The 24003-nt window shown below is 38.5% G+C and overlaps 1 protein-coding gene across 3 annotated transcripts; it reads left to right on the top strand.

The window, feature by feature from the left end:
* The first annotated feature begins 659 nt into the window (after window positions 1-659).
* On the top strand, window positions 660-23338 carry FMO3 (flavin containing dimethylaniline monoxygenase 3). Of its 3 annotated transcripts, none has more exons than XM_019952113.3 (9): window positions 660-753; window positions 1628-1862; window positions 10967-11155; window positions 12166-12328; window positions 12579-12721; window positions 13495-13694; window positions 17924-18279; window positions 20490-20562; window positions 21258-23338. In XM_019952113.3, exons 2-9 carry the CDS (start codon window positions 1731-1733, stop codon window positions 21598-21600), a joined length of 1599 nt encoding a protein of 532 aa, XP_019807672.2. In that variant the 5' UTR covers window positions 660-753; window positions 1628-1730; the 3' UTR covers window positions 21601-23338. The 3 variants fall into 3 exon arrangements, with proteins under 3 accessions (XP_019807672.2, XP_073660626.1, XP_073660628.1); XM_073804525.1 differs by having other exon boundaries at window positions 665-753; window positions 1725-1862; XM_073804527.1 differs by lacking the exons at window positions 660-753; window positions 1628-1862 and adding an exon at window positions 8090-8221.
* The last annotated feature ends 665 nt before the right edge of the window (window positions 23339-24003 follow it).

Raw genomic sequence — 24003 nt, 5'->3', positions numbered from 1 at the left:
CTGCTTAATGAGGGGACTCACTGAGTCAAATAATTGAGGTATCATCATTTTAAGTGATAGAGGAATATGGTTGGTAGGGAAACAATTTTTAGAAACTTCAATATACTTCATGACCGGGAGTTAAGTGCAGTTTATTTAGTCTCATCACCAACATAATTTTACCTGGTGCTAATGGATCAATTTATGGAATTTGATCTTTTCCATGACTACACACTGACCAGAATCAAAGAAATACAAATTTGAGAAATCTAGGCCTTTGACCACAAAGGTCCAAAGAGAGGATAAGAGGAAAGAGAGAAAACCCATCTTCACTGCTGGGATATCTCAATTAAACAGCTAGTTTTCAACAGTATTGGGGGACTACTATGAGATGCCCAGAGAAGAATAAGAAATGAGAAAAATAAGGTAAATTTTGAATAACACATCATAAAATGGAGCAGAAAACTGCAGAGTCATCTATCTGGGACAAATGCCGGAGTCCCAGGCCAAGAGTCCAAGAGTGTAAGCAGTAGATTGGGTTTACTAGGACTAAAGGGAAAGCAGGGATTGGGCAGCCAAGAGACTAGAGCAGAGCCCCACCCTTGGCAGGGAGCTTGCTGGAGGACTGGGAAACGAGTTCCTCTTTAAGAGCAGCTCCTCCCATTTTGCAATAATCCCCCCGAGTGTTGGTTCAGGGAAGCATTTTTTCTTTCAAACTGCCCAAATATCTTGGACAAGACTTAAACCTTCAGAAGAACAGAAGATAAAGAAAAGGTAGAAAAAGAAAAAAAGGATGATACTGTAATGATGCGAGAGGGAGGAGAGTGGGATTGGTAAATGGAGAAGGCGCATGCTATATTTATACCAAATATGGCCAAAATGAGAATGACGTATAATTCAAGTAGATATTTTTTACTTTCTGAGAATTAAGGATTATGACTTTTGTCATCCAAATCTACTTCTCTGCATATCTATGTGATTTTGTCTAAAAAGAAAAAAACAGAGAAAAGTAATAGTCAGGTCTAAAGATATTGTCAGGAATAGGAAAAGATTAGGAAACATAATTTTTTTTAGAAGAGAATGGAGGTTGAGGGTAGCAGCTAGTGGGAAGAAGTTGTTTTTAGATAAAGAGACTTGACTTTTCTTTTTAATTGAGAAGGTGAAGAATATTATTAGGGGAGAAAAGAGGGTGACTTCCTGGCATACCAAAACACAGATATAGCCAGACTTTATTCCTCAAGGCTTATGTTAAAGTAGAGAGAAGAAATAAATATGTGTATTTATATGTGTGTATGTATATGCATTTATACACATACACATATATATTTGTTTCTTCCTTCATACATACATAAATGTTTGTGGGTATAAGTGTGTGTATATGTGTTTTAGTGGTGAATCTCCTCTTTCTCCCATTTACTGTCTCTAGTACAGAGTAACTGACAAAAGGCCAAAGGCAAAGACGACAAATATTTTGCCAGATCACCAGCCTCTTAATTTTGGAGAGTTGACTGAAAACAAAGTGTTTCTTTTGGGAGGAAAAAATATTCTCTTTAGAAATTAAAGAGAAATGCAAAGTATAGTTAGATAACTAAAAAAAAGTTCTGATCTATTTTCTTTTAATATTGCTTTTCTTGGTGCAAAAACAAAGTTGCTTATTGAGCCAAAAAGTGATACCAAAAAAAAAAATCCAAAAATGAGTCTTCAGCAATACTGTTGCTGGAAATGTTCCCTGGGCCTTTGCACAGGCAACCATGGTGAAGAAAGTGGCCATCATTGGAGCTGGCATCAGTGGCTTGGCCTCCATCAGGAGCTGCCTAGAAGAGGGGCTGGAGCCCACCTGCTTTGAGAAGGGCGAAGACGTCGGGGGCCTGTGGAAATTCTCGGTGAGTGGGATGCCACTGCAATAGACTGGGGAGTGAAATGGGAAGTGTGAGAGCACATTGCTTGAACACAGCTTTCCAAACAAGCTGTCGTGGCAGTTACACTCACTCTATGAAACACAACATCAGAAGCAGGTTGGAAAGTAAGTCCCTTACTTACTTCAAAAGTAAATGAGGTAGTGGGCTGGTTACTCTCTGTGTACAGAGCTCAACTCCAATAAATCATTAATAAGTGAGCCACTTGGGGATAAAATACATGGTCAAATATTGGTTAGGTTTATGTAATGGAATTACATGAGTTATTCATTTAAAAAGCAACAGCTCTTTCCATTCTTTTGTTGGGGTTCTGGAACATCCTCTCAGTGATTCAGACCACAGATTTTAAGATTTCAGGTGCTGACTTTGGTCTTGCCAAAAACGCATAATTCATGAGATAGCTACGAGAGGAACCAAGAATAGGACACACTGATTTGAAGTTCTTCAACGACTTTTTACTTCTATGCATTTATATGAAGGACTCCGTCAGCAGACATGCTTGTAAGCTGACGTTAGATCACTTCCTGCGTTGTCTGACAAGCATATCATAGGGTGTGCGGGCTGCCTTGTGCCCCCAACTCCCTCAGTGTCTCCAACCTTAGGAATGCTGTCTGGCTAAGCCTACTCCTGTTTTCTTCTTCTTCTTCTGATAAACCATTAACACGTACGCAAACATAGGAAGATCATTAACCCTTTTTAAGCCACCATTTCCTTCTCAAATGCAAAATTAGTATTAAACTTTATAACTTAATAAAAGGTTGTATTTAAGGAGACAGTGTTTGTGACAGCTCTTTAAATATTATAAAGATACGAGAATTATTCTTATTAATGTAGATATTTTCTAGGTTGTAAAGAACTCTTCAAACTATGCAGTATCTTTTATAACATTGTGGAGCCCAGCGTGTCACTGGAATGTGCTGACAGATCTTCAGATTAGCACACTGATGAATCTTAGGGCTATTTTATTGAGCACTTTCTAAATGCCAAACACCTTTCCCATTTAATTCAGTCTTTATAATAATCCTATAAGCTAGGTATGAGTTTTTCCCTTTTACAAATGAATCTGAAGCTTAAAAAGAAAAGAAAAAATGATAAATGGCTGGTAAATGGTAAAGACAAGACCCCAATTCAATCTGACTTGTCTCTCCAGCCTGAATTCTTAACCTCTTTTTAAACTACTGGGTGACATTTCAACAAGTGGCTTATTGAGCAGGCAAGTCTTCTACACAGTGATCTTAACCAAATCCTCATATTCAAACTTACTTTGCGGACTTCCCTGATGGCTCAGTGGTTAAGAATCTACCTGCCAATGCAGGGGACACAGGTTCCAGCCCTGGTCCGGGAAGATCCCACATGCCGCAGAACAACAAAGCCCATGTGCCACAACTACTGAGCCTGCGCTCTAGAGCCTGCGAGCCACAACTACTGAGCCCATGTGCCACAACTACTGAAGTCCGTGCGTCTAGAGCCCGTGCTCCGCAACAAGAGAAGCCACTGCAATGAGAAGCCTGCGCACCGAAACAAAGAGTAGCCCCCACTTGCTGCAAGTAGAGAAAGCCCATGTGCAACAACGAAGACCCAACACAGCCAAAAATAAATAAATATAAATAAATAAATAAAAACTTCCTTTGCAAAGCATTGCTGAAGAAAGACACTGCTGATATAGCTTTTGAGAGCAGCTGCCTCTCTTGTTATTCAAGGAAGACTTTAAAAATTTGAACCTAGCATCACAGAGTGATAAAACTACGCAGCTGCAAATATGTGCTACTCTTCAAGAAAAAGAAAATTTACCCCAGAGGCTGGAACCTCAAACACAGAAGCTGAAGCCTTGAGACACAAATGCTTATTACCAGGTCTTGAAACCTAATGAAACTTGCCCTGCTGGATTCCAAAATTGCTTGGGACTGGTGACTCCTTTTTTCCTTCCATTTTCTTCATTTTGGAATGGGAACATTTGTAACTCGTACCCTGTGCCTGTCCCATCACTGTATTTTAGAGGAAGACAACATGTTTCCTTGTTTGGCAGGTCCAGAAATGGAGAATTTTATCCCAGGGTGAATCATACTCAATCTCATTCATACCTGATTTAGATGATGAGATTTAGGACTTTTAAGCTGATGATATATAAGTGAGATCTGGGACTTGATTTGATGCTGCAGTGGATTGAGACTGTGGGGATGTTGGGCTGAAGTGAATGTATTTGGCATGTGGGATAAATGTGAATCCTTAGGGGCCTGACAGTGGACTGTGGTAGGCTTTTCAAACAATGGCGCCCTCAAAGATATCAGGTCCTGATTCTAGCACCTGTAAATGTTCCTAATAAAGACAAAGGATATTTACAGACATGACTAAATTAAGAATTTTGAGATGATGAGATTATCCTGGATCATCTGGGTGGGCCCAAGATGCCATAACATAAACCCCTAAAATAGAGAGGCAGAGAGAGATTTGACACACAAAGATAGAAAAGAAAGTGCGACCTCATCAGAAAGAGAGATTTGAAGATGCTATGTTGTGACCTTGAAGATGGAGAAAGGGGACATTAGCCAAGGAATACAGGTGGCCTCAAGATGCTAAAAGAGCCGAGGAACGCTGGCATCCACCAGAAGCTGGAAGAGACAATGATTCTCCCCTAGAGCCTCTGGAATGAACATGGTCCTGCCAGCACTTTGATTTAGGCCCAGTGATACTGGTTTCCAACTCCTGGTCTCTGGGATCATGAGGGAATAAATTCCTGTTGTTTCAAGCTGTCAAGTTTGTGGTAATTTATTACAATAGCCTCACGAAGCTAATAGAAACTAATATACTTGGTTATTCGGAGTTTCCAAACTATTTCACCTCTGTGAGAGGACTTAAAGATTGCAAATGATGTTGTGACTTGCAGTGTTTCTCAAATACCTCTAGGAGTCTGTAGCAGTATACCTAGAATTCACGTCATGGGATTATATTATAAAATCAGGTTAAATTTTGTATTTTCATTATCTTTAGTTTCTAAAGATAGCACTTTACATTCTCTCAACTTTTTTTTCTTTCAGAGAGATCCAAATATTAGCTATGTGTAAAAAGGGTAAAGTGCAGATAATTCACACTTTTGTAGCTGTTTCCTATAGCACTTTCCTATAGCCCTTCTACTTCTTTCTTCTAACCCCGATCTAAAGGCAAGATGATGTATTTCCCTCACCTGCTCTGATCGCTGAGAAGATAAAGTACGTTGTGACTAGGATGCAGGTATAGGGGAAAGGTCTTTCCTTCTCAGGAGTCCCCCAAACAATATGTGAGTAAACTGGATTTTGGCCTGAAGTGTCATGAATAAAGTCTGTTTTTTTCTGGGCATACAACCCATTGTTCACTTCCCCTGACTTTTTTCTAGCCTATGTATCTATTTGATCTTTAATATTTAGTCTCTCCTTGTGTTAATTATAATCACTATCAAGCTTCCTAAACTCACCCAAAGCTATGAATTCCTCCACCTCTGCATCCCAAATGCACACTAGCAGAGTCAACAACCCAAGGGAGCAGCGGAAAACTCACGCCATATTTCAAGATCACATTGCTTTCTGACGCAAACTTGGCAATTAATCTACCACTGAATTACTTGTCAAGAACAAGGCCACAGCCACATTGGCTTTTGATGTGATTGGAATATTCTAGTATTATACTAAAAATTTATATTCTACGGGCCTGAAAACTTTGAGTTATATGAGCCCTAATTCTAAATTTCTAGTGCTCAGTGCTTTTCATTATGAACTGGCAACTCTACATAGAGATCTACAGTTTGATCTTTCATCAGAGGGAAAATCATTTCAGATAGAAAACAATGTTAATTTTTTTAAGGAAAGAAATGTTTTTCTTTGGAGCCCCTTTTGGGTATTTTTTTTTTAACTTTATTTATTTATTATTTTTGGCAGCGTCGGGTCTTCGTCGCAGTGCGTGGGCTTCTCATTGTGGTGGCTTCTCTTGTTGTGGAGCACAGGATTTAGGCACATGGGTTTCAGTAGTTGTGGCATGCAGGCTCAGTAGTTGTGGCTCGTGGGCTCTAGAGCGCAGGCTCAGTAGTTGCGGCGCATGGGCTTATTTGCTCCACGGCACGTGGGATCTTCCCGAACCAGGGCTCAAACCCATGTCCCCTGCATTAGCAGGCAGATTCTTAACCACTGTGCCACCGGGGAAGCCCCTATTTTGGGGGTTTTTTTTTTTGTTTGTTTGTTTGTTTGTTTGCTTTTTGTTTTTTTTTAATTGGCTCTTTAAATTTGAAAGTGCAATCTGAAGAATTAGACTAATGTTTACTTTGTTATTTTATTTTTTAAGGATCATAGTTTTGGTCAAATAGTAGCTTAACAACTATTGCATCTTGCACTTTGGTCTGTCACTAGTTGATATACAACACTATAAAAAAATGAAATATGCCTTATTTTCAAGTGCCCATGGAACATTTCTAAAACTGACTCAACCAAAAAGCCTCAAAATTTTTGAAAAAATGTATAAATAAAATGAAATTCTCTGTTGCCAATACAATAAAATAGAAATGTATACCAAAATGATGGAAAATACTGCCTCCAGGAAATTTTTAAGTTCTCTCTTAAAGATCTATTGATTAATGTTCTTTTAGAAGTTCGAGCCAATTCAATAAGACAAGCGATTGATAATAAAAAAGAGAAACTGGAAAGGAGGAAAAATTATCAGTTACTGTCCATCTGATTTTATACCATGAAGGACATCAATTGGAAAATGGCTGCAAAAAATAAGATAATACAATGAGGTTGGAATTACCAGACAAAAATCAATAGTTTATACATGTTTTAGAGTTAGCAAACTGGCTCTTTTTATACTAAAGCTGTTCTGTTTTATTTGATCTATACATTTTTTAAATTTTTTGATCCATTATTTTAAAATCATGATATTTCACATAAAGATCTAGGGATATATCTTCTTTTGAAAAATTAGAAAATCAGGCAACACTGTATCTCCTCTTACTCTAATACCTGGCCTCTTTTAGGCTAAATTTGAATTCTCTGTTCCACCATATTCATTTTTGACCCATTTCTTGTAACTTCCTCTGTATTTACAGAATTTTTTTGATTGGTGCTATGTACAAACAACAATCCCTTAGAATATTTCAAACAAAAGACACACCCATTTACAAGATTTTCCATCTTCTCTTGTTCATATAGTTATACCATTCGTTTTGTTTAAGTAAACCTTCATGCTTATATTATTATAACCATGTAAATACTGTTCATTGCTATATTTTCTTTCTTAAATAACTTTTTGTTTTCACTGGAGCTAATAACTGCCTTGTGTCCTTTGTTGGTTTAATTTTATAAATGCTATCTCTAATTCAAACCCCAGGCCATCCCACAGAATTCTCTCAGCATGTTTAAACACACAAGGTGTTTCACCAGCTTAATTCTTCTCTCAACTATCTCTTAAAGATACTCTTTCAGATTGTCTTCCTTCTTTTCCCTAGGCTAGCTACACTGCTTTACCCTGGGTAACCCTATTTTCTGGAAACCTTATCTTTCTACTATTTTGTTTATTCTCTCATTTTAGTAGACTATATGAGAGTACATCCTCGGTAGTTTTCTGAAAAATTATATATGTGAAGTAAAAGACTGTAGACTTTGAATGTCTTAGAGTATCATTATTTGATCCAGATTCCCAGTTGATTAGATCTAGTCTTAGCTTTCACCTTTCTTTGGTCTGTTAAGTCAGTTATCACTCATGCATCTATGTTCTACTTTCAAAATATTGTTGTTATTTCTTGTTTGCTTTTACTTTTTTTCTTTTTTTTCCTTGTAGGTTCATACCTCTGATACCTTTACAGTAATTTTAGTGGAAAAAGAGTTAAATGCATCTACATAATCTTTCATGTTTAATCAGAAGTCTGGATTACTTAAGTAATCAAAAATAAATAAATAAAGCTACTTCCATAAATAACCAAGGTTTGGTTCTTTGTTGAACACTTGCCCCACAAAAAATTTATATTTGAAAATGCAATTTATGACTCTATAGTCATTCTCTTATGAACTTCTTATATCATCAACTTAAAAGAATCAGTCTATAAACATGGGCTCTGAGATACACTATAATACCAAATAGGAACAGTAAGATGTTCATGACATATTTTTTTGTTTTTTTTTTTTCTTTTTTAAGCAAGTCACACATGATGTGGTTAGTTGATGCTGCAACTCCTCTCTCATTAATCATGGCCTTTTCGGAATCCAAGAAAAACTGAAGACCAATCAGCTCAGCATTGCTAGGGGGATTTACTGAATATTATCCTGAAGCAACCAAAGTTGCAAAAGCACCTCAAACCTGTCTCAAAGGTTTGCATCATTTTTATTATATGAAACTCCTCCCTTGTTGTTACATTACATAATTTTCCCTGACTTTGGCTTGCTCCAAAACCTTACCTTTGGCCTTGTATTAGTTTTCTATTTCTGCGTAGCAAATTACTGCAAACTTTAGCAGCTCAGAACAACACTTACTTATTACTCTCAGGTGTACAGCATAGTTCAGCTAGGTTCTTTGCTTAGAGTTTCACGAGGTCAAAAATAAGCTGCTAGCTGGGCAGGGCCCTTATCTGGAGGCACAAGGGAAGAATCTGCACCCAAGTTCATATAGGGTGGTGACTGAATTCGGTTCCTTGCTGTGGTAAGATTAAGGTCTTTGTTACCTTGCTGGCTGTAAGTTGGGATTCCTCTCAGCTCCTAAAGGCTGCTAGTATTCCTTGGCATATGGCACCCTCCATCTTCAATGCCAAGAACAACAAGCTGAATCCTCCTCATACCTTGAGTGATATGATATTTACAGGTTTCACCCAGACTCAGAGGGCAAATGACTGTACAAGGCTGAGGAGCACTAAGGGTCACTCTTAAAATTCTGTCTACCAAATGCCTCATGCTGTAAGTTGAGGGAAAGTCATGAAGCATGTCAGCGAACCCTAAAACTCTCACTCTGTCCTGGGAGATCCTCTCCCATTTTCTCCTATGAGTTCTTGATATGTTGCAATGTTTCGTCAGTAAGTAATACTAGACTACTAAGTGTTCAGGTCACTCGTTTATGTCTAGCATAAATAGGACACAGACAAATGTCCAGAATTACATAGAGAGAAGCATAAAAGCATTCTAAGACACAAGGAGTACCCCCAGTTGGCACAGCTTAATCTCTAGGTCTCTTTTGGATCAATGCTCAGTCTTTCAGGTCCCCTCCTTGCCCCTCAGCTCTTTCCAAAATTGTATCTGGGCTTATGGAGAAGGAGAACTTAAATGACCTTGGGGTAAAGGGAAGCCAAAGTTTCCCAGATTCAAACACAGGTCTTGGGACTGTCCTCTGGCCGCTCTGGTCTCCTGATGTTTCTATTCTATTTGGTTACCATTCACACTCATCCTTCAAGAGGATAAGACAGCAGTTGATGAACCTGGAGACTGTCCTCTCTTAACTTAAACAGGAGCCACTGAATCTGCTTGCTGAATAGACCTCACTTGCCAGGTCCAGTTTTCTCACTGAGTCCCTGACTCAAGTGGTCCACTCTGCATCTCTCCTAAAATGTCGCTTAGCTTCCTCCATGGCAACTCTCTGGTAAACTGCGTACTAAGATTCTCAGATCATTTCTGCATCCCTGTTGGGAGCAAGCAGGAACTCCTATGTTTTGTTCAAACTGAATGGGTTCAAGAGAACTAAACTAAACTGAAGTTCTACCTCTTCCTAATCATTGCTACTTGACTTTCCTGTGTCAACCTCCCTCTACCCAGGCTGGTTCAGGGGGAGGTTTTGATATGTATTCTGATATCTTACCAGAATTTCAAATGTGAAAAACAAAAGCCCCTCTTCCCTCAGTGTTCCCCTCAATGTTAATTTCAGAATTCCAGAATAAAGCTTAGAACTTAAGTAATCCACCATTACCCCTTTTTCTGCCTCTATTCCCCTTTCTCCTTACCCAGTTCCTTTAAACCAATGTTTTTCAAACTGGAGACTATGACTCATTAGTGTGTTAGGATATAAATTAATGAATCAATCTGCATGTTTAAATGAAATGTATAGAACGTATGTGTGCAACTCAACTTGTTGAAAATGATTTATTTCATAAAACTTTTGTCCCCACTGTGTGTGTGTTTGTGTGTGTGCACGCACTGGGTTGCAATATAAAATGTATTACTAACTATAGGGTATGGGCAAAAACATTTGAAAAACACTGTTCTAAACATAACCAAACTTCTCTCTGCCCTAGGTACATAAGAAAATATCATGATCTAATCCACCAGAACTACCTCATGACATGCTAAAGGAAATTTTTTTCATTGTGGTAAATAAACCACAATAAAGATTTGCTGTTTAACCATTTTAAAGTGCATATAGTTCTGTGGCATTAAGTTAATTCACATTACTGTGCAATCATACCACCATCCCTCTCCAGAACATTTTTAATCTTCCCAAAGTAAAATAGTACAGAAATTAAACAATAACTCTCGATTCCCTCCTCTCCCTGGTCCCAGGCAACCACTGCTCTTTCAGTCTCTATAAATGTGATCACTCAGGGTACCTCCGCTAAGTGGAATTATACAGTATTTATCTTCTTGTGACTGGCTTATTTCATTTAGCATATATCCTCAAAGTCAATGCCTATCACAGCATATGTCAGAATTTCCTTTCTTTTTAAGGCTGAATAATACTCCATTGTATGTATATATCACATTTTGTTTGTCCATGCTTATGTGTTGACACACTGAAATCATGCATGGGTGAATTTTGGAAAATATCTATTACTGTATTTAATGGCTAAAAGGAATAAAATTATTCCAGTTACATGTTCTTTAAAGGACATGATGAAATTCAGAATTTGTTTCCCTTAGAAAAGCAAAGATGTTAAGCAAGATATATTTTTCCACATTCTAAGTTCCTTTGATTATCATCAAATTGTTTAAGTGAAGTTAATTTATGCCTCATCTTATTTCACTTACTTGTGGGTAAAGGCCGACTGAAAATGAGTGCTAATTATTTGGAACTGGCCCTGACTGTGATAAGTATACTCATTCACAAACTCTCTTCCATTTAAAACCATACTTTCACAGGACCATGCCGAGGAAGGCAGGGCCAGCATTTATCGGTCAGTCTTTACCAACTCTTCCAAAGAGATGACATGTTTTCCGGACTTCCCTTTTCCTGATGACTTTCCCAACTTTATGCATAACAGTAAGCTCCAGGAATACATCACTGCGTTTGCCAAAGAAAAGAACCTCCTGAGATACATTCAACTTAAGGTAAGATGTTATCAAGAAATTAATTCGGGGCATTGCTGTGAGGAATTTTCTTTTTATTAGTAGATTCCCATTAGTTCTTTCAGTGTCTCTTTCTTACTTGTCAACGTTTTTAACAATGTGGCTTCTCTGACCCTAGATTTAGAGAATACACATTCTTCTCAAGAATACGTAGGAAATTTACAAAACTTGACCACATTCCATTAACTTAAGAACTCTTTTTTCCTAAACAATTTATGGGTCAAAAAAGAAAATGCAATGGAAATTTTAAAATATTTAGAGCTGAACCATAATTTAAATTCTACATATCAGTATTTGTGGGAAGCAGAGAGAGCAAAACGTTCATGAAAATTATAAGCTTAAATGCTTATATTAGAAAATAAGCTGGGGCTGGGTCTGCTTTCTCCTTTTAGGCTCTGAAACTCCCCCTCCATCCAGTCTAATTTCTCCGCTGGTGAGGAGCCTTCCCAAGGTGTGGGAACCTTTCCTCCTTCACAGCTCCCTCCCCGGGCTGCAGGCACGATCCTGATTCCTAAGGTTTTTCACGTAATCCTTACACACACTAAAATTTGAGAAGAACTTATGCTCTGAATACAGACAACATCTTTCATTTTAAGACAATAATGTTAAAAATAAAGTGGCTAATGAAATACGTTAGGAAATGTTGTTACTACAAAAATTATTGGCCACCAGATTATTTACTTCATGTGCTACATGCCTCTTGTAAACTATGATTCAATTCACTGTCATAGCTCCGAAAGGAATCACTCTTCTACTGCAGAAAATACTGGTCATACACAAGGAACCATGTGGGGATAAAAAACATATAGACCATTTAATGTTTTGAATTATTTTGAAGGAATTTTGAATTTGTAATATGTACCTTCATAATGAATTAAGTATTTTTCCTAAGACATTATTAAAGATTTTTTTCATCCTGTTTGATCAAGTTGGTGCCAAACCTACCTGTTAGCATAGAAAAAAAGAAGGCTATCTTTCTGTGTTTCTCTTAGACACTTGTATCCAGTGTAAATAAACGTCCTGATTTCTCAGTCACTGGCCAATGGGACGTTATCACTGAAAAGGATGGTAAAAAAGAATCAGCTGTCTTTGATGCTGTAATGATTTGTTCTGGACATCATGTGTACCCCAACCTACCAAAAGAGTCCTTTCAAGGTAAGGCCAAAATTTAGGGTGCCACCTACAAATCTGACATGAATGAATGACCTTGATAATGTCTTTCTTACATATATAAAAGTACAATTTATAAAAGTACACATTAAATTAAAATATGCTTCCACTGTATCTAACATACCTGGTGTGCTAAAATTCCAGATTACTGCAACTATATTCACCCACAAGATCTGTTACAGCAGTTTTTTAAATGGAAATCAAATGATTCATATGTTTCCCACTTTTCACTCAGGTCTACAACTTTTTAAAGGCAAATGCTTCCACAGCTGGGACTATAAAGAACCAGGAATATTCAAGGGGAAGCGAGTCCTGGTGATTGGCCTGGGGAATTCGGGCTGTGATATTGCCTCAGAACTCAGCCACACAGCCGAACAGGTACGCCTCCCAGATACTAAGGGAGTTCTTTAAAGGGACAGACACACCATTTGAAAGGTGTGATAACGAAACGGGAGAAGAGCAGGGTGCTTGATCGGAAGACTAAGCAGTGTTTCATATAGCTCAACTTCCCTGGTAACTTGTGAAATTTTAAATAGCTTGTATGGCAAAGGCAGAACATCAGCAAGGAGAGATGTTGCCATTCAACAATCTTCTTCTTTGGGACATTTAGTGTCTAACATGTGTCCAGTAAATTCCTCCGAAACTAATGGGATCATTTTGGGATCATCAGATAAGCACTAGAAGAAATATGACTAGAATGCAGTTATTCGTCATCAACACCAGAGAAGATTTGATTAAGATACGAAAATTTGCCTGGAGGAGTATAACAGAGTGTTGACCCTAAGATGTCGATTATAAGGCAGGGAGTTTATTTGGGAGAGCTCTCTGGATGAATACCTCTGAGGGAAGGGAAAGAAGTTTTCCTTTACTTACTCTGAAGCTAGGCTAGTCCTTTAGAATTGTCTCTAGTTGAAGTGAGAGGCTGGGCCTTTATATCCTTCCATTAACCAGTCACTGAATGCAGGGAATCCAAAAAGAGTATAAGTTACCAAACTAACTGCCAAAGAGGGTTGACAGCTGAGGGCTGCCTTCTGGCAACACTCCCAGAAGCTGCTATAATAACTCCATTCCTAAAGGCAGATCTGGGGGATATATCACAGTATCCAGTACAAACGGTCACCACTTTAATGGTTGAAATGGTGTTTTTTAAGGTCATCGTCAGCTCCAGAAGTGGCTCCTGGGTGATGAGCCGGGTCTGGCATGGTGGCTATCCATGGGACATGATGTTTATCACTCGATTTGAAACCTTCCTCAACAACAACTTACCAACAGTCATCTCTGACTGGTGGTACGTCAAGCAAATGAATGCAAGATTCAAGCATGAGAACTATGGCTTGATGCCTTTAAATGGGTAAAGTAGACTTAAACATGATATGCCTGCTAATTTTTATTTCAGTGTCAACAACCCTAATGTGTGTTGTAACCCCCAAACAAATCAAAGTGAAGTAATCACCTCTCACTTTTCAGAGGATAAAGAATTGCAAAAGTTAGGGGTATTTTCCTATTCACAATCCTCCTTACCAGATTTGCACAGCTGCGAAGTTATATAATATCAATACCTCAGGAATTAGTCCCTAGAGTTATGATAATAGTAGTCAACATGTTTTAAGCCCTTAATACATGTCAGAGTCTCTGACACGCATTACCTCCCTTTATTCTCACAACAACTATGAGGATGGCTCTGTTATAATCTTCATTTCAGAGATGAGAAAACTGTGGTTCAATGTAGTTAACTTTACCAAAGCCTCACAGCCAGGAAGTTAAAGCCATGTCCAGATTTGCTGACTCTAGAGTCCCTCACTCTTAGCCACCTTGCTCTACTGCCTCTTTCTTAATGACAAAGTTAAGCAAAGCAGAACTTTCCCTGTGCTTCGCTCTCAACACCTGCCCCTTGATGGAGCCCTCGCACTGAACTATGGCCACAATGTTTACATCTTCAGTCTCCTCCTCACTCTCTCCTATAACATCCCCCAAGCCAGTCACATGATAAGAAATTACTTTGATGTGGGTGAAAAACCCAAGTTATAAGCTGTTTACATCAAAGTTAATTCATTAATTCAACAAATATTTATTAAGCATTTATTATGTGCCAGGACCTGTGTTAAATCCTGTGGATATAGCAGTGAACAAACACATAAAATCCCTGTCCCACATTCTAGTAGTGGGAAACAGACAATAAACAAATAGCAGAAAATCATACGATGACATGTATCAGGGAGGAAAAACAAAGCAAGCAAGGGTAACAGGGAGTGCCATCAGGACAATTTTAAACACTCCGTAGGGGAGGTCTCACTGAGAAAACTTTTAAGCAAATTCCTGAAAGAGATGAGAAAATAAGCCATGAGGATATCTGGAGAAGAGTATTCTGAACAATGGGAACAGCTAGGACATCACCTCTTCAGGGGTATGACTGGTATGTTCAACAAACTACAATGAGCTTCTCTTCCTGGAGAAGAGAGCTCAGCAGAGTAGCAGGAAATGAAACCAGAGACATCAAAATAGCCAGTTGATGTTGGGTCCTGTAGGCCACTGTAAGGAGTCTGGCCTTTACTCTGCAATTGCAGTGGGAAGCAATTGCAGGCATCTGAGTAAACTGAAGACAAGATCTAAGTTAATTTGAAGAGATCACTTTGGCTTTTATGGTCATCACTCATTATAGATGGGTGGGTCAAGGAAGGAAATGGAAACACTGGGTAAGAGGCTATTGTCAAAGAGTGTTATTCCTATGTTTTCCTCTAAGAGTTTACATTCTCTGATATAAATCACAACAAGATCTTTTTTGACCCACCTCCTAGAGAAATGGAAATAAAAACAAAAATAAACAAATGGGACCTAATGAAACTTAAAAGCTTTTGCACAGCCAAGGAAACTATAAACAAGATGAAAAGACAACCTTCAGAATGTGAGAAAATATTTGCAAATGAATCAATGGACAAAGGATTAATCTCCAAAATATATAAACAGTTCACGCAGCTCAGTATTAAAAAAGCAAACAACCCAATCAAAAAATAGGCAGAAGACCTAAATAGTCGTTTCTCCAAAGAAGACATACAGATGGCCAAGAGACACATGAAAAGCTGCTCAACATCACTAATTATTAGACAAATGCAAATCAAAACTACAATGAGGTATTACCTCACACCAGTTATAATTGGCATCATCAGAAAATCTACAAACAACAAATGCTGGAGAGGGTGTGGAGAAAAGGGAACCCTCTTACACTGTTGGTGGGAATGTAAATTGATACAGCCACTATGGAGAACAGTATGGAGGTTCCTTAAAAAACTAAAAATAGAACTACCATATGATCCAGCAATCCCACTACCTGGGCATATACCCAGAGAAAACCATAATTCAAGAAGACACATGCATCCCAATGTTCGTTGCAGCACTATTTACAATAGCCAGGTCATGGAAGCAACCTAAATGCCCATCAACAGGCAAATGGATAAAGAAGATGTGGTATATATATACAATGGAATATTACTCAGCCATAAAAAGGAAGGAAACTGGGTCATTTGTAGAGACGTGGATGGACCTAGAGACTGTCATACAGAGTGAAAGTCAGAAAAGAGAAAAACAAATATCGTATATGAACGCATATATGTGGAATCTAGAAAAATGGTACAGATGAACCGGTTTGCAAGGCAGAAATAGAGACACAGATGTAGAGAACAAATGTATGGAAGCAGGGGCGGTGGTGGTGGTGGTGGAAAGAATTGGGAGATTGGGATTGACATGTATACACTAATATGTATAAAACAGATAACTAATAAGAACCTGCTGTATAAAAAAAATATATTTAAAAAAAGAGGCTATTGTCAAACATCCAGATGAGAGGGGTAGGTGGCTTGAACTAGGATCGTCAGTGTTCAGAAGTGGTCAGATTTTGGATACAGTTTGAAGGTAAACCCAAACAGCATTTTCTATTAGATTGAATAACAGATGTGAAAGCAAAAAAGGGGTCAAGGATGTCTTCCAGACTTTTGATCTGAGCAAGAGGGCAAGGATAGAGGTGACATCTATTGAGACGTGGAAAACCATGGGAGGAGCGGAAATTTAGTTTTAAACGTATAAAAGTTGGAATGTCTATTCGACATTCGCACAGAAAAATGTGGAAACGCAGTGGGATACACAAGACAGAAGATACACTCAAACCGTAAGTTTAAAATGTGAACTGAAACAACAACAACAAAAATGTGGACTGGTCAGAATACAGATAGTACTTAAAGAAATGAAAACTAGATGACGTCTCTTGAAGAATGAATGGAGATGGAGAAAACAAAAGGTATGAGGGCTGAGTCCTGGGGCACATCATCATTTAGAGGTCAGGAAGAGGAGAAGAATTCAGCAGGAGACACTGAGAAAGAATAGCGAGGTAGGTAGAAAGGAATCAAGAGTGAGTGATGACCTGAAAGCAAAATAAAGACCGTGTTTCATGGAGGAGGACACCATCAAGCGTGTCAAATGCTGCTAATAAGTTGAGTAAAGTGAGGAGTAAGAGTAGACCATGGGATCTGGCAGCTTGAAGGTCCTGGTGGCCTTGACAAAAGAAGTTTCAACACGGCAGTGGGTTTAAGATAAATGGCAGGTAATTCGAGCAGTTGAATCCAGCCTTTTTCCAATCGGCATTCCAACCAATCTCATTGTCTGGCTCAGTTTCCTCCCCAGTGGAGTCTACCTATGGCTCTCTCACAGCTCTCACTGTCCTATAAGAACAAAGTCTTTTCCTTCAACACTATTCAGTTCACCCCTAACTTCAGATTTATGTGCACTCACTAGAGATGTTACTGAATAAAAAGTAATCAGAAGTTCTCTCTTTCCAGATTTCCAGTGGCCTCTTCCTGCTCCTGGTCTTATTTAAATTCCTAGATGCTCCCTCCCTCACCTGACTTGTGCCTTTGTCTGCACGGGGCTCACACTTCACATTTTATGATAGAACCTGACTGCAGTCTTCCCACCTTTAGCTTCCTTCCACCTATCTGATCTTCTTTACATCACGATGACCACTTTGGAGTATGCTATGTTAAGAATAATGTCTAACATTTCGAGCACTATGTATGTGCTACAAACTATGCCAAATTCTTTATATTACTTAGGTCTCCCAATGACCTGTGGTAGGTATAACTTTATTGCCACTCCAGATGAGAAAGATGAGGCAAGAGAAATTAAGAAAACTTAATTTGATCAAGGTTCACAGTTGATAAGTAGCAAAGAAAAAAATTTAAAGACCCAGGTACTCTGACTTTAAGAGTTTTTCCTGATATAGGTTTTAACAGGGGGAAGGGCCTGAGTGCTTATTCTGGGATTTAGAGAGAGCTCTGTGGAAGAGAAGAGAAAGATCACAGGAAATAGAGAAGGGATCAGCAAAAAAACAATTTCTCTTACTCCACAATGTTGCCTTACATCAGTTTTGTTCTTCAACCATATTGGTGACACTCCATGGCACATTAAAAAATCTTGAGTCGTTTTCTCCTTCCTTACTAATTAACTATTAACAATCATTAATTAATTATTATGGACCAATAAAAGAAACAGGAAATGTTACTGTTCTAATGGTCATCTCTGTTTTCCATACAGCACCCTGAGGAAAGAGCCCGTGTTCAATGATGAGCTCCCGGCTCGCATTCTATGTGGCACTGTGACCGTTAAGCCAAATGTGAAGGAGTTTACAGAGACTTCGGCCATTTTTGAGGATGGGACAGTGTTTGAGGCCATTGACTGTGTCATCTTTGCAACAGGCTATAGTTACGCCTACCCCTTCCTTGATGACTCCATCATTAAGAGCAGAGACAACGAGGTCACCTTATTTAAAGGCATATTCCCACCTTCACTGGAGAAGCCAACCATGGCAGTGATTGGCCTTGTCCAGTCCCTTGGAGCTGTCATCCCCACAACTGACCTGCAGTCTCGCTGGGCAGTACGAGTAATAAAGGGTAAGTAGACAAAGAAGCTCATTGATGGGAAAGATGGAAGCCAATGAGAATGGCTTTGAGTCTTTGTGAAAACAATAATCCTAATAACAAGGGACAAATCCTAGGTCCCATCCAGTTTCCAGAATCTATAATTCTACATTTTTTAGTATTATATTTTATAAACAATTAAAAACATATTACATTGAATTGTCATAAACAATAGTACAAGGTATTATTCAAGGAGTAGTTTGTGATTAATAACTCCTTAGAACTGTTAATTACCCAAGACCTTTCATTAAACTTGAGAACACCAGAGACTCTCATCTTAAATGCATGACAACTTTATAAAATTAAGATTTCAAAACTCAATAGAATGACATTTCTTGAAAGGTTAATAAAAGATGTTTCAAAGTCAATATCCAGCCAACTTTAAACATCCACAGTCATGAAAAAAAAATATCATTGCTAGAGAGGAAGTGGATTTCCTGCTCTATTTTCTTCCCTGCCATGGATCATTAGAAGCAGAAAGCACTTGGTGTGGTAGACAGTCTCTAAGGAATACTAAATCCCTGTATTTTAAAAAGAAAAAGGAAACAACAAACTTGACTGGGGTCAAGCAAAGAAGGCAGGCAGCATCATCCAGCCCTAGGCACTGGGATCAGATTCACACTAAGCTTTAAATGCAGTTGTGGGCCAATTCAGACAATAAGACCAAACAGGGCCATGGTTAAAGAACAAATAGAGATGTCAAAGCTTAGTGTGCAAAGTCTAGTTGGTCTTAAAGGTATGAAAACTATGGATAAGGAATCTTAGCTGGTCTGCTTCCTTTGAAGCCACATCTAAGGCTTCCAGTCCTACCTGACTTGCTGGGGTTTAAATGTTCTTTTATACTGGTGGTTGGAACCTGCAACTACATAGCCTGCATCATCGCCCACCACCAGGCTACTATCCACATCATTACAGTCCTTTATATCAGTGATCTCTCTGAATCTCCTTCCCTCCCCAGTCCCCAAGCAGAGATGTGTTGCAGGATGATGTTACTCCAGTGAGGCAGCAGCCAGGAAGGTGAGGGCATGAAATTCTACTTGGAAAGAGCTAGGCTCAGGGTCCAGGTTCAAAGAGACTGGCATTAAAATGTGGGACACTTACTCTCTGTGTGGACAAGAGTTGTAACCTGGGCTCTGAAGAAAGGAGACAAGGCAGATACCCAATCAACAGAGAACTGATGCACAAGGCAAAGACTCAGTCTTGAGGGAAATGGAAGATAAGGCAAACAATCCAATTTGGGGGAACCAGGGTACCAGGACAGAGGGGTCAGCTACAAGCAGCCCAATGGCAATAGCTGGTGGGCTATAGAATATAGCCTCTTCTCCATCTCTCCTCCTGCCCAAGGACAGAATGAGTTCCAAGGTTTGAAACAAGGCCATGTCTACAGACTGTTCACATGACCCTGTCTATAAGGATTTCAGGAATAGGGAGTTAGGCAAGTCATTGTATGTCTTGAGCAATCAGAGCTAGGCTGGGAATTCTGGTTCCAGGTGATCGCAGAATTGCCAAAGAAACCACATTAATTTGAAGCATCTGGGTACAAAAGTTTGGGTCTAGATTTCAGAGAATTCTGTAAATTGATGCCAGAAAGAGTCTGAAATCTTGGGGCAGCCCCAACTCAGATTTGGTCTCCTGGGACTTCCCTATATCCTTGGTGACTTATGGACAGTACATATCCTCAGTCTCATTCAGGAGCTACTGGCTTTTCAGAAAGAACCCTGCGGCTTCACTAAATTCTCTATCTTATCTGCTGGAAATTCCCTTTCCTGGCAAAGCAAGATAACTTCCTATGAAGATTTTTTTTCTTAAATCTTAAAAAAGAGATGCCTATTTACCTTTGGCTATAATTTATTAGATAACATACTTAAAAATAAAGCTGAGAGATTAGAATATATAATCTAATATTTTGAAACTGATTTTTTAAATCCGATAACTGATTTAAGTGCAAAGATACAAAGATAAAAGATTATTTGGGTAATGGCTTTTAATTATTGTGATGAGTATCATCACTGAGAAGATTGGGAATGACCTGTATGTTTGTCTCAAATTTTTATTTTACTAGACAGTGACAAAAAATTTGGAAATACTAATGTGATTCATAACTCACTATTAAAAAGGAAATATTGCAAGCTGGTCCTGTGCCAGACTTATTTAACTACTATCATGTCTTTCCCTTTTTATAGGAACTTGCACTTTGCCTTCTGTCAAGGACATGATGAATGACATTGATGAAAAAATGGGGAAAAAGCTCAAATGGTAAGAGCAGCTATTGTAAAGGGATGTAGAATTTTCATAGAAAAAGCAGAATTTGTGAATACTTGGGACTGTTTTAGTTTTAAATGGCCCTGAGTGAGTCATTACGTTGACAGCTATGAGCTAAATTTAGCCATTCAACAAATATTTATATCCACGATCTATTTTGCACCTGATACCCCACTAAATCCTGTTTTAACCCTCCATAGCTCCTGCAATATGTCATAGAAAGGAAACCCAGAAAGATTAGAAGTTAGAGGAGTTTGGGAACATGTGGATGTGGACTTCAATTTTCTAGCCCATAAATCCTCTAAGATGTAAAGGATGCCTTCCAACAGATGGCTCTAATAAAATGAGAACTAGTCAGAAGAACCGGGCTCCAGTCCTACCTCTGTCACTAATTAGCTCAGTGGCCAGGAAGTAATAACCTCACTTGAGCAAGAGACAATTTACCTACTTGTAAATGTGAATAAAAATGCCTTTCTCAGCTGCCTTGCCGTGTTGTGGAATGTCCAAATGAGATCAGTATGAAAGTCCTTTAGTAACAACTACAAAGTACAGGATAATGAGCAATAGTCCCCTTACCAACACAAAGGATAGATGCTGATTCCCATGGATAAAAAGGTGTGAGGCATTTTCCCTGTTGTTCCTATACAAAGCGTGGATGACCACAGTCTTGTTTCCTCTCCCGCCCCTAGGTTTGGCAAAAGCAATACCATACAGACGGATTATATCGTTTATATGGATGAACTTGCCTCCTTAATTGGGGCAAAGCCCAACATCCCATGGCTGTTTCTCACAGATCCAAAGTTGGCCTTGGAGGTTTACTTTGGCCCTTGCAGCTCGTATCAGTTTAGGCTGGTGGGCCCGGGGAAGTGGCCAGGAGCCAGAAATGCCATCCTGACCCAGTGGGACCGGACGTTGAAACCCACGACGACAAGAATTGTTGGGAGTCCTCTGAAGCCTTGCTTATTTTGCAGTTGGTTCAGGCCCGTTCTTATTTCTGTTCTGTCAATTGCTGCTTTCCTTGTGTTGTTCTAATCATCATTCCATCTAGGATTCTGAAAGTTACTAACACTACCTGGGAAGAAACTTTGCTATTTAAAAATTAGGAATTGCACACCTCCTACTTTCCTATTTAGCAGGCGTTAGTCAGTAAGACAGTACTATTTCTAGGCCTTTAAATGAGCCCCTGTAAGAATCATGTCATGATCTAAAGAACATTAATCAATTCTCTTCAGGTTCCACTAACATTTCATAATTCCATGACATTTCCATAACATTTCATAATTAGATATATCCTCTTTATCTCTAACCTAAGTCATCTCCTGAAACATTTGACATGATTCCTTTTCTCCTTAAACAATGTTTGAAATATGTATTTCAAATCTAAACAAAGAACAGATTAAGCAGAGTAGCTGCAATATGATAGTCCCAGCCTACTTCTACAAACTATTTGCAGGGAGAATTTGGCTATTATATTCTATTTCTGTCCTCCAGGCGATTCCTCCTGTCCCCTGGCCAAGAAACATAGCATGGAGACCCCATTTATAATGAAAGTTAGCAAGAAGTAACTCATTTTATTTAGATTCTCAATAAGGAACCAACTTTCCAACATGTAGCAGCAAAATAATGACAATAACAATAATAATGAGTAGAGCACCAAATATACCTTTTAACTGAATGGACGGTCTTTTAAAAAATTAAATATTTAGCCAAAGCTATGACCCAAGCCTAATAAAACCTGATACAGATCATATAAAATTATATACCCTTATAGAATGGGGTGCCAGAATAAATCAAAAATTTTATTTTTTAAAGTATTATTACATGTTACAGTTAAATTTTTTTTTTTTTTTTTTTTTTTTTTGGCGATACACGGGCCTCTTACTGTTGTGGCCTCTCCCATTGCGGAGCAACAGGCTCCGGACGCGCAGGCTCAGCGGCCATGGCTCGTGGGCACAGCCGCTCTGCGGCATGTGGGATCTTCCTGGACCGGGGCACGAACCCGCGTCCCCTGCATCGGCAGGAGGACTCTCAACCACTGCACCACCAGGGAAGCCCTACAGTTAAATTTTGATAGCTAAAGATTTTCAAGTTTGACATTATGGAGCAGATAAAATAATCTGTCAGCATCACCAGCCACCAGAGGGCTCTGCATGTTGTTGAACTCCATATTTCTTACTACACCTTCATTTCTTTTTTTTTTTTTTCCAAACAGACTTTATTAAAAAAAAAAAAAATCTTGTGCTATACTTGGTTATAAAGGGACAGTCACAAATTTGGGGGGAAATACCATTTTATCTTTCTTATTCATTATTCCTTTCTTTATTATGCTTCTTTAGACGAAATACTCCTTACAAAATCCTGGAATCCATATTCCTTATGAAATACTCCTTACAAAATTTCTAACTGAAGCCATTAGAGCAACAAGAGAAGGAGGAGATCACATTTTTCTCTAACACTTTCACCTTTTCTTTTTTTTTAAATTCTCTTGATATTTTAATCTTTGGAGCTAAGATTTATTATGGATGTTGTTGCAGACAACTTTAAATCGTTCCCTTTTCCTAATTGTTTAAGGTAGCAAAATAATATTCTGCTTTTAAGGTCTTCTCACAGATGTGAAGTATTCCCAAATATTCCCAAGTGAAACAGAACTTTTCTTGAAACCCTGTGGCCCACATGGAATCAAGTAAACAAATTAAATACAGCACATAAAATTTATTTTGTTTCATGTTATAAATGCTAGTATGCAAAATAAATTGAAGATTAAAATTGATATGATAGTTTCTTTTATTCTTCCTCATATGATTCTTTAAGTTTTTATAAACATTAATTGGCTCATTAATAGTTTTCCTAAACTATTGTAGCCAACATACTCTCTTAATAGTCCTATTAACATCTATCTATTCCCATACTAAACTGAACTATTATCAATGTCTTAATTACTTTGGTACATAACAGTAATTCTCAATCATTCAATTCCACAAGTTACGCTGATAAGACTAAATATGTGTGTGTGTGTGTGTGTGTGTGTGTGTGTGTGTGTGTATTTCAACTGACACACAATTTGAACATATGAAGCACAAAAGATTTTTTTCACTCCCAGTTTCATCTAGAAATTCTTACCAGTTCTTAAAAGTGCATAGTCAGATATTAAAAATAAAAGCAAATAAAATTTTTTTTGTACAGCTGTCATAGCTATGCTGATTAGATATGAAGCTGACCTGCAGGATCACAGGATTATTGGCCACACCCACTTTCCGCAACGGGAGGAAAGACCTTGAAATGGATTTCAGCAATTCAGCCATTCAGAGGTTTCCAGCTTCTGAAGCCAAGTAGCAGTTTTGAGCCAAATACTGAGACCAAAGTCAGTCTTCAGTGTATTTACCTACCAATCTTCTTCACTTCCTCTTTTCCTTCCTGTCTTCTTCCTCTTTATCT

The sequence above is a fragment of the Tursiops truncatus genome, chromosome 1 (genome assembly GCF_011762595.2).
Source record: "Tursiops truncatus isolate mTurTru1 chromosome 1, mTurTru1.mat.Y, whole genome shotgun sequence".
NCBI lineage: Eukaryota > Metazoa > Chordata > Mammalia > Artiodactyla > Delphinidae > Tursiops > Tursiops truncatus.
Note: the sequence above shows the minus strand (reverse complement) of the source record. Positions and strands in the feature narration are given on the sequence as shown.

Excerpts from the sequence above, each read along its gene's own strand:
- FMO3 (XM_019952113.3), top strand. The coding sequence starts at position 1,731 with ATGGTGAAGAAAGTGGCCATCATTGGAGCTGGCATCAGTGGCTTGGCC. Across the intron at positions 13,695-17,923 it reads GGCTTGATGCCTTTAAATGG|CACCCTGAGGAAAGAGCCCG; the intron begins GTAAAGTAGACT and ends TTTTCCATACAG. Across the intron at positions 20,563-21,257 it reads ATGGGGAAAAAGCTCAAATG|GTTTGGCAAAAGCAATACCA; the intron begins GTAAGAGCAGCT and ends TCCCGCCCCTAG.